This window comes from Lepisosteus platostomus, chromosome 19, assembly GCF_059453375.1.
Source record: "Lepisosteus platostomus isolate fLepPlt1 chromosome 19, fLepPlt1.hap1, whole genome shotgun sequence".
In the NCBI taxonomy this organism is placed as follows: Eukaryota; Metazoa; Chordata; class Actinopteri; order Semionotiformes; family Lepisosteidae; genus Lepisosteus; species Lepisosteus platostomus.
Genome location: NC_142629.1, coordinates 14372414 through 14389775, shown reverse-complemented (window position 1 = coordinate 14389775; position 17362 = coordinate 14372414). Strand labels below are relative to the sequence as shown.

The following is a 17362-nucleotide window of genomic DNA, read 5'->3' as shown; positions in this document are numbered from 1 at the left end:
CTCTTCTAGTGCCCCTGGTATAAAAAATATTTAGTAACTTCCTATTATAACTTTGTAACTAGTTGCAGGGACAACTGATACATTTCTCTTGATATTCTCTGAATAATAGTCCCTACATATTATGAAAAAAACAATGTTAATAAGGCGAGCCCTTACCTGACATCAGCCCTGTCTGTGTGCCGTGCAGAGTTCTGTTGAGTGTAGAGATCCTCATGCAGTTAAAGCTTGTGTTCCAGCTGTGCCACATTCCTGCCCCCAAGCCTAATGAGGAAAAACCAGGACTGACGAAACATCAGGGATATTGAAAAACAAATCGAGTCGAACACTGACTTCGCTCTTCTCCGGCTCCATGGAATGCAGGTGCTGCTCTACCCAGGGGTGCTGGCAGGAGGGGCTGGCCAGCGCTTTGGGGAGATGGTGGAGAAAGGGGGTCCACTCGGGGAACTGGTCCAGTGGGCTGACGTGAGCACCGCCCTGTATGTCCTGGGGCACCACCTGATCTTCGCCAGCTCCCAGCCACTCTTACGCAGGTAAAGCCTTCAGACAGTACCGCATTTCCCATCAGGCACTGTAGGGATAGTGCCTAGGGCCTACGAAGGAGGGAAACACTAGTGACTAACGAAAAACCAGCTGAAACAACAGGCTTGCGATCGAATCTAGGTGCTTCAAATCAATCATCATACGCTATCTAGCGGCTCTTCTAGAAACTAGAAGTATCGAAGTGATGGTCGCGCGACTCGCTCCATCAATCACGTGGTTTAGCATGAGAAGAGTTTAAAGTGCGTCATGCCAATCGAAGTAATTCAATTGGCTTTCACCCCTCTTTTTGCACATTTCGGAGTGAAAGTGCCCAAGGCCCTACGAACACCAAAATCTGTTCTGTGGATCAGTCCTGCGTTCAGAGCAGCCCTGATGGCAGCAGGCCGCTTTTTAAAAGTCTCCCTGTCCCTGTGCACCACACCAGCCAACTGCACAGATATAGTCGGGAAAAATATTCCAGATTTTTTCAACCTCATTGGAGTTTACGTCTGAGAACTCCCTCGGGCCGTGGAGACCTGTAATATAATTGCTTGAAATGGCTTCCCACTGGTCTAAGCAATGGTCTCCCTAAACCTAACATTCTCTGCCTATACATGTACAGTAGACATATCCAGCAGAATCTGGATCAGAAGGCAAATGGTTCTGTAGTCCTTCCCTTAGATGTGTACTTTATTACTATTAGATCAACCAATATTAGGTGTTAGAAGACACCACTGGGAGAAAATATTACATCTACCAATGTAAATTGCATGTTATTAATGATCTCTAAAGTCTGATAGAAACGTATCTATAAGAGCTTCAATATAACCTCTTTGCTTATATTTGAGCTCTTTTCTCTAGGCACAGCAGTGGCAGAAAAGGCTGCCGTGCTCTGTCAGTGACTGATCATGCCTGTTCTCCTGATGACAGGCAAGACTGAATTCTTATTCTCAAAGACGTTTCAAACAGCAAGCTCAGAGACATAGCTGCCTCCCCCTCGTCTCTTTAAGCTGTTCTGGATGAAAGTGTCTGCTGAGTGACTAATTGTTCGTTAATTATTATTTCGGTAATAATTTACTGTCAACCACACATCCGCCACCACCAGTACATGGTATCCCAGAAGTCTGTGTTGTCTAGCCTCATAGGGGCTGCGCCAGGAAAAGGAAGCTGTCCCATTCAAAGCCCTCTGCCCTTTGACCTGCTCTACACGGATTACCATGGGCTGGCCCAGCTCCAGGCGGCCATGGGGCTCTCGTTTCATCACTACCGGTAAGAATAACACCCTGCCGCTCTGTCTGCCTGTGAAGGCTACCACCTGGTGTTATCTTGCACAGCTTTGTCACAGCTGGGGATCACAGAGGACCCCTTCACCAAGTAAATCCACCAAGACTGTTTCTACACAGCTTCTGAGCTCTGATAATGTCAGTCTTATAAGATCTAACAAGGATTCCTATGTTTGTCTATTGTCTTTGTAACTGGTCCTCTCCAGAAAACTTCAGATTTTCTTGAAGAGGGATCAAAAGCAAACAGTGGCCATTTTAGAGATTACTCTGCACTTTTTTAAATCCAGGCCCTTTCCGGCTCTGCTCCTAGGTGCCGGTACCGGGTTCTGGACTCCTTTGGCACAGAACCTGCCTTCAATCTGAGGGAATATGCTGATCAGCACAGTTACAGCACAGCCTGGGGGAGCTGGAACCTACAACCACTGCAGTACATGACCATGTTCCGTGAGTGTGTGTGTGTTTGTGTGCCTCTGTTCTGTCTGGGTTTCTACACAAGGAGAATGCAGGATCTCCTCTCAAAACTCCTAGCCTGTGACTCTTTTCTTACCTTTTCCTCTGGAAATTTTTGAGCATCACAAGCCCAAAACCGAAACATCTCCTAACAGTACACCTTTCTTAAGATGAAACGGACTGTTCCATTTCTTTCCCAGGTCTGTGTAGACCCCACTGTGCAATGGCAGTCCTATTCAGTACTAATTGATTTGTTAATCACTAAAACTTACAATCTGGGATAATGCTTTTTTTTAGCTTTTGATTTACACCTTCTAGGGATATATACATGCTATTCTTCAAGCAGAATGTTTTTAATCGGTTGTTATCCATTCTCAACCAATTCCATATCTGTCTTATCCCATGCTACTTTTTCATACGCTTTGTCTCATTCCTTCAAAGTCTGCTTTACTGAGATTGCAAACCTTTGATTTGGACAAAGTACACCTAAGAGCGCACCATATTTTAATCACAGCTCCTTATCGGTTCTCCCACCTCTGTTGGTTGAGTGAAAATATAAGATCATTTTCTCTTGTAGGTGCAAACTATTTGAGTAAGAAAGCAGTCATTAGCCATATCTAACATTTCTGCTGCTGGCATCCTTATAGGTTTTTCCCAGTCTGCAGTGGGAAAATTGATGTCTCCCATAAAAAAAAAAAACACTTTGCAAGTCATATGTTTCATTATATTGTGTGGAATTATAATATCTGTACATATTGATAACTTGATATAGTTTTATCTCTAAATATGAAAACATGTCTGTACTCTATAACAATGTACTATCCTGAAGTACAAGGTGTGCTGGAGTAGTCTGTATATGTGCTAGTTCAGGTATTATACAGGTGCAAAACTGAGACTGAGTGGTCTGCTCTTGCCAGGTGCAATTGGTGAAACACTGGGGAGTGTTACTGTGTTCAGTTCAGTGCATCTGCTGCATGTGGAATCAATGAGGTTCAGAAAGCGTCTTTGACAAACATGCCAGCCACCACTGTGTATGTTGGGCGGGCGGTCCGTACAATCCTCTACCTTGTGCCGAAGCGTGCTGCGCACTGACACAGGGCATTCCTCTTGCCCTCTAATTGCCATGCAAGGGGCTGGGCTTTGTGGTTGCAGTGCTTAATCCAGTTTTACCTGCGATCTGAATGAGTGAAATTCCTCTGTAGGGTGCCGAAGTGTTGTATATATTTTCATTCTTCCCTTTTTTTTCAGTATGAACATAGCCCCTGATTGTTGCCAATGCGTGAAATAACAAAGGAGAGACAGAGCATCCTTCTGTTCTCATAGACCTCTGTGCTCTCCAGTCGGTGGTTGGTGGGATTCTAGTATGATTGTTAGCATTACTGCTCTCCAGAGGAAAGAAGCCCTTGAAATGAACTTTAACGGCCTTGGAAAAAAAAAAGTAATTATAGGTTAAGTAAATGTGAACCTTCCCAGTGTATTAAAGAATTGTGTACAAGTTGGAATGTCTCTCCGATCGGTCCACTGTGTTTATCCGATCTGTTTTATAATGGAAGATTGATACTGACAGGTGGGGCTGGCTGCTGAGAGTACAACAGGAAAGTGGATTAGAGTCAGGAACGTATATCTGAAGTGTCTGAGGGCTGAGGCCTGGTTATTTCTCAAAGCCACTGGTAGTCCACGTGGGACAGGTCTTCCAAAATGACTTCTTCGCTAGGAGACACAGTGAGGAGGAACGCGGCTTTGCTAACGAGACAAAAAAAAACCACTGTATTTGGAAACGGCCTCCTATAAGTATGTCAAAAGAAGAAACCGAGAAGAAAAAGAGCCCAAAGTTATTTTTCTCTCCAGTCTTGGCAGTCCCCTTAATGCGCCAACTATTTCTCTCGCTAATTCTGTCTCTCTCACTCCCCACATTCCACTCATCCTGTGTCTTTCTTAAATAAATATCTATCTCTCACACCTCGCTGTCACCGCAGTGTTTAGAGTAATTTAACTGATGGGGAAGAGATGGGGGGGATTTAAGATTGAGCTTTAATCTAAACACAGTGGGAAAACTTGGAGACAACAGAGCTTTTATTAGTTTTATTAACCGTCAAATTCCAGCCTTTTCCTATCCCATTGAAATACTCTACGTTTTTTAGGCAGTCTGCAGATTTTTTACCCAATGTAGTCAGAAATGTGCTCCCCTAAATTCTTTCCTTTTCTAGTAATGCATCTTTCCTTATTCAGTTAATAGACCTCCCCTCCCATTTACACCTATAAAAACATGAATAAATACTTGCATCGACTTTCTTTTAACTTACTTTTATTTAGTGCCCTCCATCACATCCCAGGATCGTTAAAGCTCTTCTGAGTCAACAAGATGGAAAAGTGCTGGACTCTCTGCCAAATACGTACTGTAGAAACAGAGAGCAAAGTTTATATCGTAACTGGACAATCACACCTCCTTTAATATACCTATTTCTTTCCTTAAAAAAGGAGTGGGGAACTCTTTATTTTTACAAGATGGATAACTTTCAGTGGGATAACATAATCACCAACAATTGTAATTATTAACAACAACAACAACAACAATAATACTATAGCATCCCTGCACAGCTTATGTTAAATTAAATTAAGGGTCAACTTCAGGGAGATCACATTGTACAAACCCATAACGGAATGAAACTAAACACCCATACTCTTCCAAAAGTGTACTTGGGATTTTTAATAACCAAGTAGTCAGGACCTAAGTATTCCATCTGAGAACCTTCTACAGTGTCCCAGGGTCACTGGGAAAATGACACTGGGAAATTTGTATGGATATTCTGGTCTGATAATGAAAAGAAAGCTGACCATGGGCCACTGTGCTGTCTTGCTGCAAGGCCAGTGGTCCACCAACTTCACATTTTGCACTATAGCACATTTTCAACAGACCCTAAACGAAGTAGTGAGTGTAGAAATAAATGGAAATGTCTGACACACAAAGGTGTCTGCCAGTTCCCTAGAACAAGTCAATATAACAGAAAATGCTAAAACATTTTTAACAGCTTACCAACACAATCACAGGTGCAAAAGCAAAAGCGCCATCCAAGCATTATTCCTACAACTTTCCAAATACCTGATGCGAAAATAGCTGTGTGCATTTTCCCCCAGTTAGTCAATGAAATCGCTAGTGGAGAAACAACATACTGTACCCATGTTTTTCATCCAGTCTCTCAAGCTTTTATTTGCTAGAGATCTTGGAGCAAATGAAAAAAAAGATCACGTTTGTATAACCTACCATTGTTTTGTAACTGCTTCTGGGCCGCCTGTTCATTGCCCCTGCTTTAAGGTTCCTATAAGGAAAGAATTAGAACATCGGAACTTTCTAGAACAATTCACACATCTCTTGCAAGCTGAGCACAACCTTTCTGAGAGGCAGTTATGGCTAATCTACAATACAGCTGGTGTTTAAACAATAGACCAACATCTTCTGGTTTACTTAATCAGCCTCTCAATTAGGTGATAAACAACCAAGACTCAGAGGATAAGTGTAGCTCAGGTCAGCCAATACAAAAGCCTAATGCTCTCACGGATGCCAAGCGTGATGTAAAAGACACTCATTCATTCCTGTACTACAAAGGAAGACTCTTTCTAAGCTTATATTTCTAAACTTGTTTTAATCTAAAGATCCAACAACCTCTTGGTTGGTCCCACCTCTTGGTCCCACAGCATATGTGGGATTTTGCCTTGATAAAGACATTTTCATTTCATATGCTGTTATGGTTATGGTTGCTAGGCACTGTTATTCCTACCAAAAATAATATTGTCTGTATGGTTCGCCTCACAGCGCACACACCTGACAACTCCTTCCTGGGGTTTGTGACCGAGGAGCTGGGAAGAGATTTGGAGGAACAGGAGCAGACAAGAAGGAAGGCCAACATAGCAGTCATCTATGGCAAACAGGACTACATGTGGCAAGTAATGAAGTTTTGTGGGCGAAGAGTTTTGTGAGACAAAATGAATACAACCTAGAACTAAACTGAGTTTTTTGTGTCTTGGCGCATGGGCAAAACCATTTTAGAACTATTTCTTATAGAATTTACTGTAGATGTAACATTTCACAACAGCTGGTTGAAATTAACATAAAGGACTCCACACTTAGAATACAGTTGAGCCTTCTTTGATTACTTCAGATGGTGAATTGTAGATTGGTGTAATAATTGGTTAACGTTATACATGGGAAATACAATGGATAGCACAGATACCGTGCAAGGAAACTTTACTCTATACAGCACAAATGCTCGTTCTAAACTAACTGAACACCAACTGCCACCATGAGATCCTATATACACCTAACTAGACTTAAATACTGTGTGAAAATGTTGCTCTTAGCCCTTCACCAGTTAAGTAATTGATCCATTATTGTGCCACATGTGAACCTATGTACAAACATTAGAGACCGCAACGACCTCTAGTGTTAGGTCTGCTAAAACTACTGCCCTAATTACTACTGCCCCAGCCACAGCTACCTACAGCCACAGTATTACCCTTTCCAACCCTGAGGTTTTGGAAAAACAGGCTACTCCCTACCAGAAGTCTGTGTTAAGATTTTCTGGAATGAGGAAAACAAAGAGGAGGAAACAACAATTACATTCGCACTTATTGTCAAGTTCCATCAGAAACAGGGCTTTGAAGGGTCAGATCTGTACTGTATAATGCAATTGTGCAGCGTTCCTCCAACTGTTTCTGTCTGGTTTTAATCTTACCTGAGCTCTTTATGATAATATAAATGCAGGAACCTGCTGGAGAGTTGAGGGACACTGTGGTGTGATCGAAGCTGATGGACCCAGACTCTGTGGTTTAGACCTACCTCATTCTCAGGTGCTGTACTCCTCCGTTTCTCTCGGCAGGGGAAGGAGAGCTACCTGGATGTCCTCAGCCAGGAGCTGGAGGTCCATGGGACTGTGTACCAGGAGCCCGGGAGCTCTCTTCATCTCCCCAGCTACATCATAAACCACGGCCTGCTGCCGCAGGACCAGCTGCTCAGCCTGCTGAGGAGAGCCAAGGTAGGCCATCAGCCGGGGCTTCTCAGTTTGCATGGCCTTGAACGCTGAACAGAAACTGAAGTAGCTTACATGACCATGTACTACTTTGTCAAACACGTGAGAGGTGCTCCTCGAGACCCGTGCCAGCCACGGCTACTGATATCACTTTGAGATGTGGTTGCTAACAGTGTCTACATGGAAACTCAGAACATTAAAAATTCAATCTGCTTATTGTATTTGCTTCATAGCACGTCCACATCATACTGCCTAAATGTACATATTACATATTTGTGTGTATATGAGTAGCTGCCATTGTTTGACTGGAAGAAATTGTGTATCAGTGGAGACACAGACCATGTGCTTTTGTGCAGAGAGGCTGATGAAAAAAGCCCCCATTCCCCCCCCCCCCCGAAAGGAAAATAGCAACTGCTTTGAGTTCCTTTTTGTCTTTTGTGGTGCTCCACTGGAGTGACCAGCAGTTTAGTAGAGGACAGGGCTGTGTGTTACTCCACTCTGTTTCCCAGCTGTTTGTAGGGTTGGGGTTCCCGTATGAGGGCCCTGCGCCCCTGGAGGCCATCGCTTCAGGCTGCGTGTTCCTGCAGCCCCGGTTCCAGCCCCCACGCTCCCCCCAGAACAGCGACTTCTACCGAGGGAAGCCCACCACCCGACAGGTAGGGCCCTGTGTCCGAGCCTGGTAAAAGAAAAACATTAACCAAACTGAAGTTACTAGAAAATAAAACTTGTCTGCCAAAATGAAGGCTTTTCAGTGAATTCCCTGATCTAACTAAACCTGGTTGACGTTCATTTAGGGAAAGCAAATTTCGTACTGCTGCTAATCCGGGTCTGGGAAATTGTTTCCTAATGTAGGTAGGCTTTTGAAAACCCTGCCTTCAGGTCTGCCAGCTCTGTACTGTGTGTTTTAAAGGTACCCTCCCAGCACCCCTATGCAGAAAATTTCATCGGCAAGCCCTACGTGTGGACTGTGGACATGAGCAACTCCACCGAGGTGCGGCTGGCAGTGAGGAGCATACTGCACACACAGGTTGGGGATAGAATCTGCTTGGGGAGGGGTAGAAGATAAGATCAGATCACTTTATTGGCCGTATACAATTTCTTGCATTAGGAATTTGTCTTTTCACATACCCCAGCTTGCTCTCCATGAGACACACAGACGGGGAGAGAGAAGCTTGGGGTCAGAGCGCAGGGTCAGCCATTTATACGGCGCCCCTGGAGCAGCTAGGGTTAAGGGCCTTGCTTAGGGGCCCAACGGAGTAGGATTCCTCTGCCGGCCGCGGGATACGAACCGGCAACCTTCCAGCCACAGGCGCAGATCCTTAGCCACAGAGCCACCGCACAAGGGAGCAACCTGACATGTTCCCACTTCCTGGGAGATCCTGCTGCCATTGAACTAAAGCTTTGGGAAAAGAAATCAGTATCGCCCCCCGGGTTCCCAGTTCTCAGGTTGTGTCTTAGAGTTTTGTACGGCAGTGTATATATATAAAATCTGCCATTGAAATATACAGGGGGGAAAATGTTCATATTTATCCATTTCAGGTCTGACCTGGTGCTGTTATTATTTCTAAATGTCCCTCCCTTACAGGTGGAGCCCCTCGTCCCCTATGAATTCACCTGTGAAGGAATGCTGGAGAGGGTTTTTGCCTACATCTCCCACCAGGTAAAACCTGCATGTTTCATGCAGTAGTTGCCCTAGCTAGCTGCTTGAGGAAAATGTGTGTACTCCAGAAAGTATATTAACAGCGACACCTTCTCAGATCTCGTAAACTCACATGACACTGGGGTGTTCTTCACTGGGACAATACTGAAAGATGAGAGACATCACAAGACTACGTTTTGCTGGTAAATCAGAACTGTAGTATCAGAATGACGACATTCTGTATAAAGGGCAGTGATGCAGGTGAGATGTTAAAACAAATTCCTGTTTATACCATGGTCATACAACGTACTTTCCGCGAGAGGAGGTTATAGCCAGAACCAAAGACAATTAATAATATCTGGTTGAACTGGCTACAACACCTTACTTAATTGGTATTAAAGCCTTTCCCCCACCTAATCATCTCTGCTCCAAGCTGTTTCTGTGGTTAGGTAGATAGTAGGTGTTTTTCTGGATTTCAATTTGAGTTGACTGGCTCAATTGGGGCTTTATTGTGAAATTTGAACTTCAATATATTACTTCTAATTAATTTTGCTTTGCATTTGTGTGACACGTCTCCTGCCTCAAGATCCTAAAATGCTTTATACAAAGACGTCTATATACAGACATCTTTATATTAGATATCTCCTGTCTCATTGCTGGACTTCAGGTTGGCATCTGAAATCTGAGATCGTTGTGCAGAAAGCCAAAAGATCTTTTTTGAATGACCTCTTAAATGATCATTAGTTTAGGCAACAGGATGGGAACGCTGCTGTCAACGTTCCTGCTATGACAAAAGACACCTTAGATAATTTATCTAATCCCTAAGTCATTGAGTACTAAAGTGACTCTCATTCTTCTTCCTGGGAAACATCAAGGCCTTCAAGCTTTCACTCTGCCACAGTTTGTAGTCATTGAAATTAATCATTTTTTTTTGCATTACTTGCTCCGACTTACCACAGTTTCCAAACGTTTCAGAAAACAGGATTTTCAGGTCCTTGCGGCTCTCCAAGTCCTAGAATGTATCCATCACTGTTATGCAGTATCCTGATCTCTTTTTTCAGGATTTCTGTTCTGATTCTCACCCTTCTTGGCCGCCGGAAACAGCTCTACTACCTCGCCTGGGATCTGCCGGAAAATCCTGCACAGCCGTCTGCCATGATGCATCTCTGGTATGCGAGCCGGCCTTGTTTCACCTCCTGAACAACGCCACTGCCTTCAGCAGGTATGGAAAGAAACAGTAATATTTCATTCTCACTAGCGTGTGCCAGCGCGCGGCCTTTAACAGATAACTTCACTGAATTCTTGGAGTTACTGTATATCCCATCACATACTTTGTGCACATTGTGCACGATACAAATCTTTCAGCGGAGTTTATGAGAAAATCAGATTTCTGGTCAAGGATGTGAATGAGGAGGTTTCACACTGATGGCATGATGTCATAACTTGTGATCTGATCAACGTAAGTTTAAAATGTAGCACCACAAGTACCAGAGTACCGCCTCTATAAGCTGCTAATGAGCGCGGACCGTTTGTCTGTTGCAGAATGGGGGCGAACTGTTCCGGCACGTCGGCAGAGGTGAATCACCTTTTCCCAGCTTACAACCAGAGGAGGCGCCGCTGCTTCCTGCAGAGAGAGAAGCTCCTCTTCAGCTGCGCGGGGTCGGGGAGCTTGTATCGCAGACTGTGCCCCTGCCGAAACTACCAGCAGGGACAGGTGGCACTGTGCAAGGGCTGTCTGTAGGAAGGCATGAAGATCAATACCTTTTTTTCAAAAGCACAAGACTCAGTGTCTCAGTAGTTGGGTCAAAATCTAAGTATGCCGAAAAATGTAAAGGGAAAAATGGACTTAACACTTGATTGGCATCAACGTGCTTGGATGAGTTGTCACATCCCCCCCTCACTTTCAAGGAATGAGCCCGGGAGGCAGCTGCAGGGGTGGAGCTGGGGGTGGAGGGAGCAGCACTACAAAAGATGTACACAGAGCTCAGGGCAACCAGCAAGGATTTATACATCGGAGAGTGTGAGACAATTTGACCTCCTCCCAAGCTTGTTTCGCAACACCATGACTCAGCCAGCTGTTTGTCCTGTTCATTATTAATGTTAGTTTTTAAACCGGTACTTGGTTTACAATGCACATTACATGGTACCAACCTCTGAAATGTTGCCTTTTTTCCCCCAAACAAATATAATAAACCCCTGTGTTTCCTGCCTGGATATTCAGCTGAAAGTAGCCTCTGTCAACTATGTGAACCATTGAACAATCTTTCAAATGTAGTTGGTCCATTTTCACGTATTTCTTTACATCAGGTATTTTCCATGTGGTTTGCAACTTCGATTGACCTAAATTACTTTTGAGAACACAGTGGAAGTGTGTGGCTGTGGGAGAAATTAGTCACACAGTCCTTTGAGTCCAATTGAAGGTGCTCTGAAATGTGTGCAGCTCTAAAATCTCCCCATCTCCTTCCCTGGCATTCCACCTGTGGGCAGCTCAGGAATGGTTATTTTCAGGTATATATGACACATCCAAGCATAAATAAAAATGGAAGATCACTAAAACCAAATGACTTTAACTTTCATTTTCTAAACTCCTTGGAGGATTTCTACAGGTACAATGACAGAGGATGGCAACTTGTTATCCATGTCTATGGCAGAGGATCCAAATGTGGAAGTGAAATTAGTTCTTGGCTAATTTTTCTTTGTGCTTTCCATTTGTCGCTAGAAGGGCAGCAAAAATGAGACTCCTCCTGAGAGGTGAAAATGTTGTGAGATGAACCCCTAACCCTAATCAGACCCCTACGTACCCCCCAAAAGCAATCAGTGTTGGTGTTGTTACAAACTGTCCACTATTACGTAGAACGGTGCAGAACCCTGTGCCGAAGTGTCGGTTTATGTCACCCTGACGTTGGCTGCACTTAAAAGATTAAAACTGTTTTGCTGCTTTCATACCCAGCTTGTCCAATTTGCAGTCCTGACCACAGCATGCAAATCTATGTCCCATAATGCAGTTCTGTGGTTTTATCACAGCCCGTCCTGGAGATCATACAATGCCACATGGAGAACTACTTTCATCCAAACCATCGTTTACCAGAATACATTTTTTCCCTAACAAGGCCTTCAGCTCTGAATCACAGGCTCCCCTAATTCCTGAGGCAGTAACAACCTCATTAATGCGACTGAGGGGCTCTTTCCCCTCCGACACACTGGGAACGTGACGCCGTGGTAGAGTAGAGAAGAGCTGAACTGTGTAAACAAACACGGAAAACAAATGAAGTGAAGGTCAGAAAAATGAGCGTCGAAGTTCAAAACCCCCCTAACATATTTTCTTCTAAAAAGAAAATAGAAGACGACAAGAGAAACATGTTAATTAATAACATGAGAGCTCGACGATTAGGGTTTCAGAGCTATGGGGTGGTGGCTAACACGAAGCAGCTGCTCTCTGGCTTCGCTTTGTCTTGGATTTTTCCACCTTGAACTTCTGCGGGCTTCTTGGAGCGAAGGAGGCCCTGGCAACCGCATGGAGCGAACAGGGTCCTGACCTCCTCTCGCAGCAGGCCGCGCGAGAGACAGCCAAAGAAAGCCAAAACAAGGCCTTGACTCCATCTGGGAGCCAGGTCGATGGCAGAGAGGGGGGCCAGGCTGTAATTTGGGAAAGCCTTTTGGCTAATTAAGGACTACTTTAGGCTAGCCAGCATTCTTCCATTTTGGTCTTCAAGGGCAGTGCTCAGATAGGTCATACAAGGCCTCTGTGACATTCAAGGTCCCACTAAGGAGAAGGTTCCAGAAATAAGAAGTACAGTTTTCTCATCTTTCGGTATCTTACATCACATCTGCAAAATGGTCCATTCTAAGGGCAAACCATGGATGTTTCGTGGGGAAGGCCTCAGTCTCAAAAGCCACAGTCTGTTCCTTCTTGGAGACATTAGCAGAACCAGCGGGCCTGTGTAACTTCTACACGGAGCTGGATTGTTGCCGTTGTGTGAGTTTGCAGAGGTGCATGCTGACATAATACAGGCCAGAGGAAAACCGATGCAAATATTTGCTATATCTCTGACTAGGGATTGCCTCAAATGTATTTCTGGAGGCACAGACATCTGCATATTTAGGAATCCTTCCAAACTGCCACTTAGAGTCCATTATGCTGGAATCAGGCGTGGAACCATTAACGATTTAGTAGTTACCGCAGGGCAACCGATGCAGCCTTTAAAGTGATTTCCTGCTTTAAAGGTGGCAAAGAATTAATTTTATTCATGCATATGAATAATACGTTTATTTGTCTAATCTGGACATTTCTCTGGAGAGGGGGTTTACTGCTGATTCAGCAGTGCATTAAGAAATCATTTAGTTGGTTATGTATTTATTGGCCTCGGTGGGACTCGTAACAGCACATTCTGAGCTTTGGCTGCAGTTGTGATAGGCAGAGAAAGAGGCTTATAGGCAGTTTGTTTGGTGAAGGGGGTTTTAACAACAGCCTCAGCTAGGGTTTTTGACAGACTTTGACAGTGTGCAGCACTGCTTTGGGTCTCTGATAATAAGGGTTTGAATTGAGTGTCCATTGATCAGTTGATTTTTTTTTTACAACAATTTGTCAATAGTGAGCACCAACTCCAGGCGCTTATCAATGTGCAGTGGAGGTGCTGTGGGGGTGGTGTCACACCTATCCATCCATTTGCTTACTATTTTATCAGGTACTGGGTCTCAGAGGGGCAATAGTCTATCTTGGCAAGCAATCGGTACGAAGTAAAATACTCGGATGGGACTTGAGTCCATCGCAGTAGGGTGAAACAGTGTAAGGGAACAGTGATTGTCTTGAATAATATGAGGGAGATTGCTAACATTTGGAAGACAGTTTGAGCAGCATGCAGCTGTCTGGGTCAGAATTCTATGTAAAAAGGGTCTAAATCACCACGTGATTTGTGGATTAATTTATTCATTTTAACAAATGATTGACTATGTGTATTTGCAAAAGCCGTCTAGCTGCATCCACGGATAACAATTTAGAGCCCGAAACTGTAGGGTGCTCAGCATGTGTGCGACAATGGAACAAACAGAGCTTAATTCTACAATGTAAAATTAAAAAGGAAAACATACAACGCTTCAGCTTCAGTCTTCCTCAAGGGTGAGGTGTTAGGCTCTTCATACCTAAAGAAGAGCTCCACAGCCAAAATGTGTTTTTGCTTCTTTTTTTAATAAAAGGAGGTGGAATTAACCTCTATGTGTTCATCAACCACCAAATGCAGTGAATGCATTAAGGTGACCTTCAGATCTGCAGTGCTTGTAGACAGGTCTGACAGATATTAATTGAACAGCGTTAAAGTGGCGAATTCGGGGCTGGACATGTTTTTTAATGACTCGTCACCGATTGAGATTTGTAAAAGCTGAAAACTGTTCCCTATTTAAAAAAAAATCTATTTTTTTCTAATTATATTAGAATCTGTATTGCTCTTTCTATCCCAAGAAATTCTAAAGCCCTTCAGACATAGGGGTGTATTTGTCGTGATTCATACAGTAGTTTTTAGTTGATTTTGATTTCAAGGTATGGAATGAATGGAAGTGTGGTTCTGTTGTACGTTATTTTTACATTTTCTCAAAAAGTAAAAGCTTTTACAGCCAGGATGAGCTTCAAAATATGAAGAAAAACAAAGCATACACCGTCTATACATCTCTGTGAAAGCAGTGATCATTTTCTCTATGACCATAATACGTTTCAGTTTAAACAGTGACAGGAATGTCAAATAAGTATTTTTTTAAATAAAAATGCTGGTTTTATGGTCCTGTGGCTACAATGCAGCAGCAGAGATCCTAACTGCTTTGAATGTCTGACCATGCCCCTGTGGTGTGGACTAGGGGACTAGGTTCTGTTTCAAATTGGTTTTAAGATCCAGCGTTCGGTATGCAAAATGCCATGTGGTAATTAGTTATCTTACATTGTGGCATCTGTGATTCAGAACCATAACATCAGATTGACCCTCCACAGAAAATAGGGCTTCCCGAAAATGTCTTAAATATGGACTAAAAGTTTTGTTTTAAAAAAATGTTCTAAAAAGTCTTTCGTTTTTCAATTATATTATGATCCTCTGCATGCAAGAAGGGTGCTAGTTATACGAAATTCGAAGATGAAGTGGCTGTTTTTTTTCTCAAAGAATACTGAAAAACCCTGATTTTGACAGGACAGTCTGAAATTTACTGGACCATTTTAAAGCTACAAAACGTCAAACACTATCCCTTCCTGAAATTGAAATACTTGCATATCCCAGCATGTCTGGACACCCTGTATGTTTATTATAACATAATGGAAGGATGAGAGAAGTTCGAAAAATTACTCATAATGCACAATGTGCACTGTCCGTGCTACTCAGACAGCTTGGAATGCCTGTGGGCCAATAAAACTCCCCTGTTTATTTAAGTGATTTTAGAAATGTGCCTTTTTTTATTCCTAGGAGGGATGTGAGGTACATAGGTTAGAGGCATGTGGAAAGTTATTTCTCTAACCTTGCAGTTTCCTGCCTTCAGACGCCTGGGTGTAAATGCAGCGACTGCCTCTGCAGCCGACTTACAAATCAGGAGCCTCGTACAGCCGAACATCACCTTGGTCTTTGGAGGCACTTCCATTAAACCTCACCATTCCGGAGCTTAGAATTCCCTTATCCTTTACTAGTGGTGGGTAGAGATGAAAATCCCCAGACATTCTGCTTGTCCTTTAAAGGAGTACACAGAGTTCAGAGACTAGATGGACCCACAATTACTCCTGGTATACAGTATACCTCAGCTGTGCCACTGTGTTTTACAGGGTACTTCATTGTCTGATGCTTCGTCCTTCAGATCAGGTGCAGTCTAGGTCCTGGGTTTTTTTTCCCCCCAATGGAGCATTCAGTGACATGCTGTAGCTAAAGCCTGCATTGAACAGGTAAGGGTTTATTCCATGCTGAAAGATAAAGAGAAGAAAATTAACACTAGGGTTTGGCTGTGGAGCCTCCGACAGGGTAGTGTTTCTTTTTCTTTCCTTTCAGCATGGAATGTACCTTTACCTGTTCCTTTACAACCTCCTCTTGCTGACAGTAGTAGGGCTTACACTCCCTGCTAGAACGTCTTAAGCCTTCAATGGACCTAATAAATATGACTTAAAGGGGAACTGCAGTCCCGATTCTTCAGACTGGTTATTAAATCTTGGTAGCAAATTCGTAGACATTCTAGAAAAATGTTACCGAAGTTCGAATCAAGCGCAGAGTCGTGAAGTTCGTGAAAGTACTGTAAGGCGCCATGCTGTCACAAACTCGCAGTCGAGTTCCCATGAATCGCAGTGTGATGCGGCCCTTCCAGCTCACTAGTCCCTGTAATGACTCGTGTACCGTGATGTACAAGTGAATAACTACAAATTGTGCAGCAGACATTTCACCACAGAAATGTTTCATCGTGATCTGCCTGCAGAGTTAACAAGTAAGTAGTGTTTGTCGGCAAAACCTCAAAGATCTCAAACTCGAGAGCAATATTTCTATAGGATTAAAAGAGATGCATTCACAAGCCTGTTTGTTTACAACATAATAAGGCCGCCGGAAATCACGTCACCAGAAGTCTTGTTGCCTCGATCTGAATCGCAGATTGGGAATTCCATTTATTTTGTGATGTAAATCGGAGGTTTTACAAATTACTGTGTACATTTTACTTTGGTTGTGGTTTGAAATGCCCTCATCAATGCCAGACAAAATATTTCTTGGATAACTTGTGTTGCCAATGCCTGCAAGCCCAGCAAAAAAAGAGTGAAAGGCAGACACCTTAGCCCCAGAAAGTGAAAGGCTGCGATGGGGACATCCTCCTTCCCCTAGAAAAGTCAAGTGTCCTGTTTGCTTTGGCAGTTATGGGCAGCCTGGTGCTCTCTCCGTATTATCTGAACATGTCCTGTTCAATCAATCAAGCCTGTCCTACAGGGGAGTTTGTTTATATCTCGCCTTGCATTGCTGATTCAATCACACTCTGACACAGTAATCAGGTTTTAGTCAAGTGCTGATGATGTTCTATACCCCAGTGGCTTTTCAGTTTAGAGTGTTCCGTCGACAGTGACTGAAAAGTATAGTCCCAGCCGAAGAACAGGAAGTGTCTGGGGGACATATGTCAAGCACTGCACACTTCTTTCCAAAGGGTGTGTGCGATTCTCATTGGCGGCTGCTGTGCAGTTTTTTAGAAAGCCGATTTAACAGCTTGCAAATGCTATAAGGAAGATGCCTCCTCTTAAGTCTTCCACACAGGTGGGAAGAGAGTTGACAAATAAAGCGGAATAAGGATTTGCATTTTGAAAACACACGTCTCTGTTCCACTGAGCCGAAAACAGAAAAGGAAATATGCCTGCACAAGCATGTGGATTGTTTTGCAATATTCATTCTTTCCCCCTTTTTTTTCTGGATTTAATCCTGCAGCTCGTCTGACTCATTTTGTTTTCCCTCCCCTCCGTCGGA

At 43.5% G+C, this 17362-nt stretch overlaps 1 protein-coding gene and 1 long non-coding RNA gene across 5 annotated transcripts in view; one reads left to right on the top strand and one right to left on the bottom strand.

Annotated features, from left to right (window-relative positions):
* Positions 1-11860, top strand: part of LOC148645178 (alpha-1,6-mannosylglycoprotein 6-beta-N-acetylglucosaminyltransferase B-like) — a 28211-nt gene extending 16351 nt beyond the window's left edge. The window contains exons 9-18 of one of the 4 annotated variants that reach the window (XM_088613397.1): positions 361-530; positions 1657-1788; positions 2113-2246; positions 6064-6194; positions 7127-7282; positions 7786-7932; positions 8187-8267; positions 8862-8936; positions 9956-10137; positions 10458-11860. In XM_088613397.1, coding sequence (XP_088469523.1) covers positions 361-530; positions 1657-1788; positions 2113-2246; positions 6064-6194; positions 7127-7282; positions 7786-7932; positions 8187-8267; positions 8862-8936; positions 9956-10137; positions 10458-10656 — 1407 coding nt within the window. In that variant the 3' untranslated portion in view covers positions 10657-11860. Of the gene's footprint in view, positions 1-360; positions 531-1656; positions 1789-2112; positions 2247-6063; positions 6195-7126; positions 7283-7785; positions 7933-8186; positions 8304-8861; positions 8937-9955; positions 10138-10457 lie in introns of all 4 variants that reach the window. The other 3 variants (XM_088613398.1, XM_088613396.1, XM_088613395.1) reach the window with 3 other exon arrangements.
* On the bottom strand, positions 472-10590 carry LOC148645179 (uncharacterized). Its single transcript, XR_015928603.1, has 6 exons — positions 10501-10590; positions 9870-10128; positions 7087-7952; positions 5515-5569; positions 4556-4648; positions 472-590 (listed from the first exon to the last, which is right to left on the bottom strand). It is a non-coding gene; the product is annotated as an uncharacterized LOC148645179 (long non-coding RNA).
* Positions 11861-17362: the final 5502 nt, after the last annotated feature.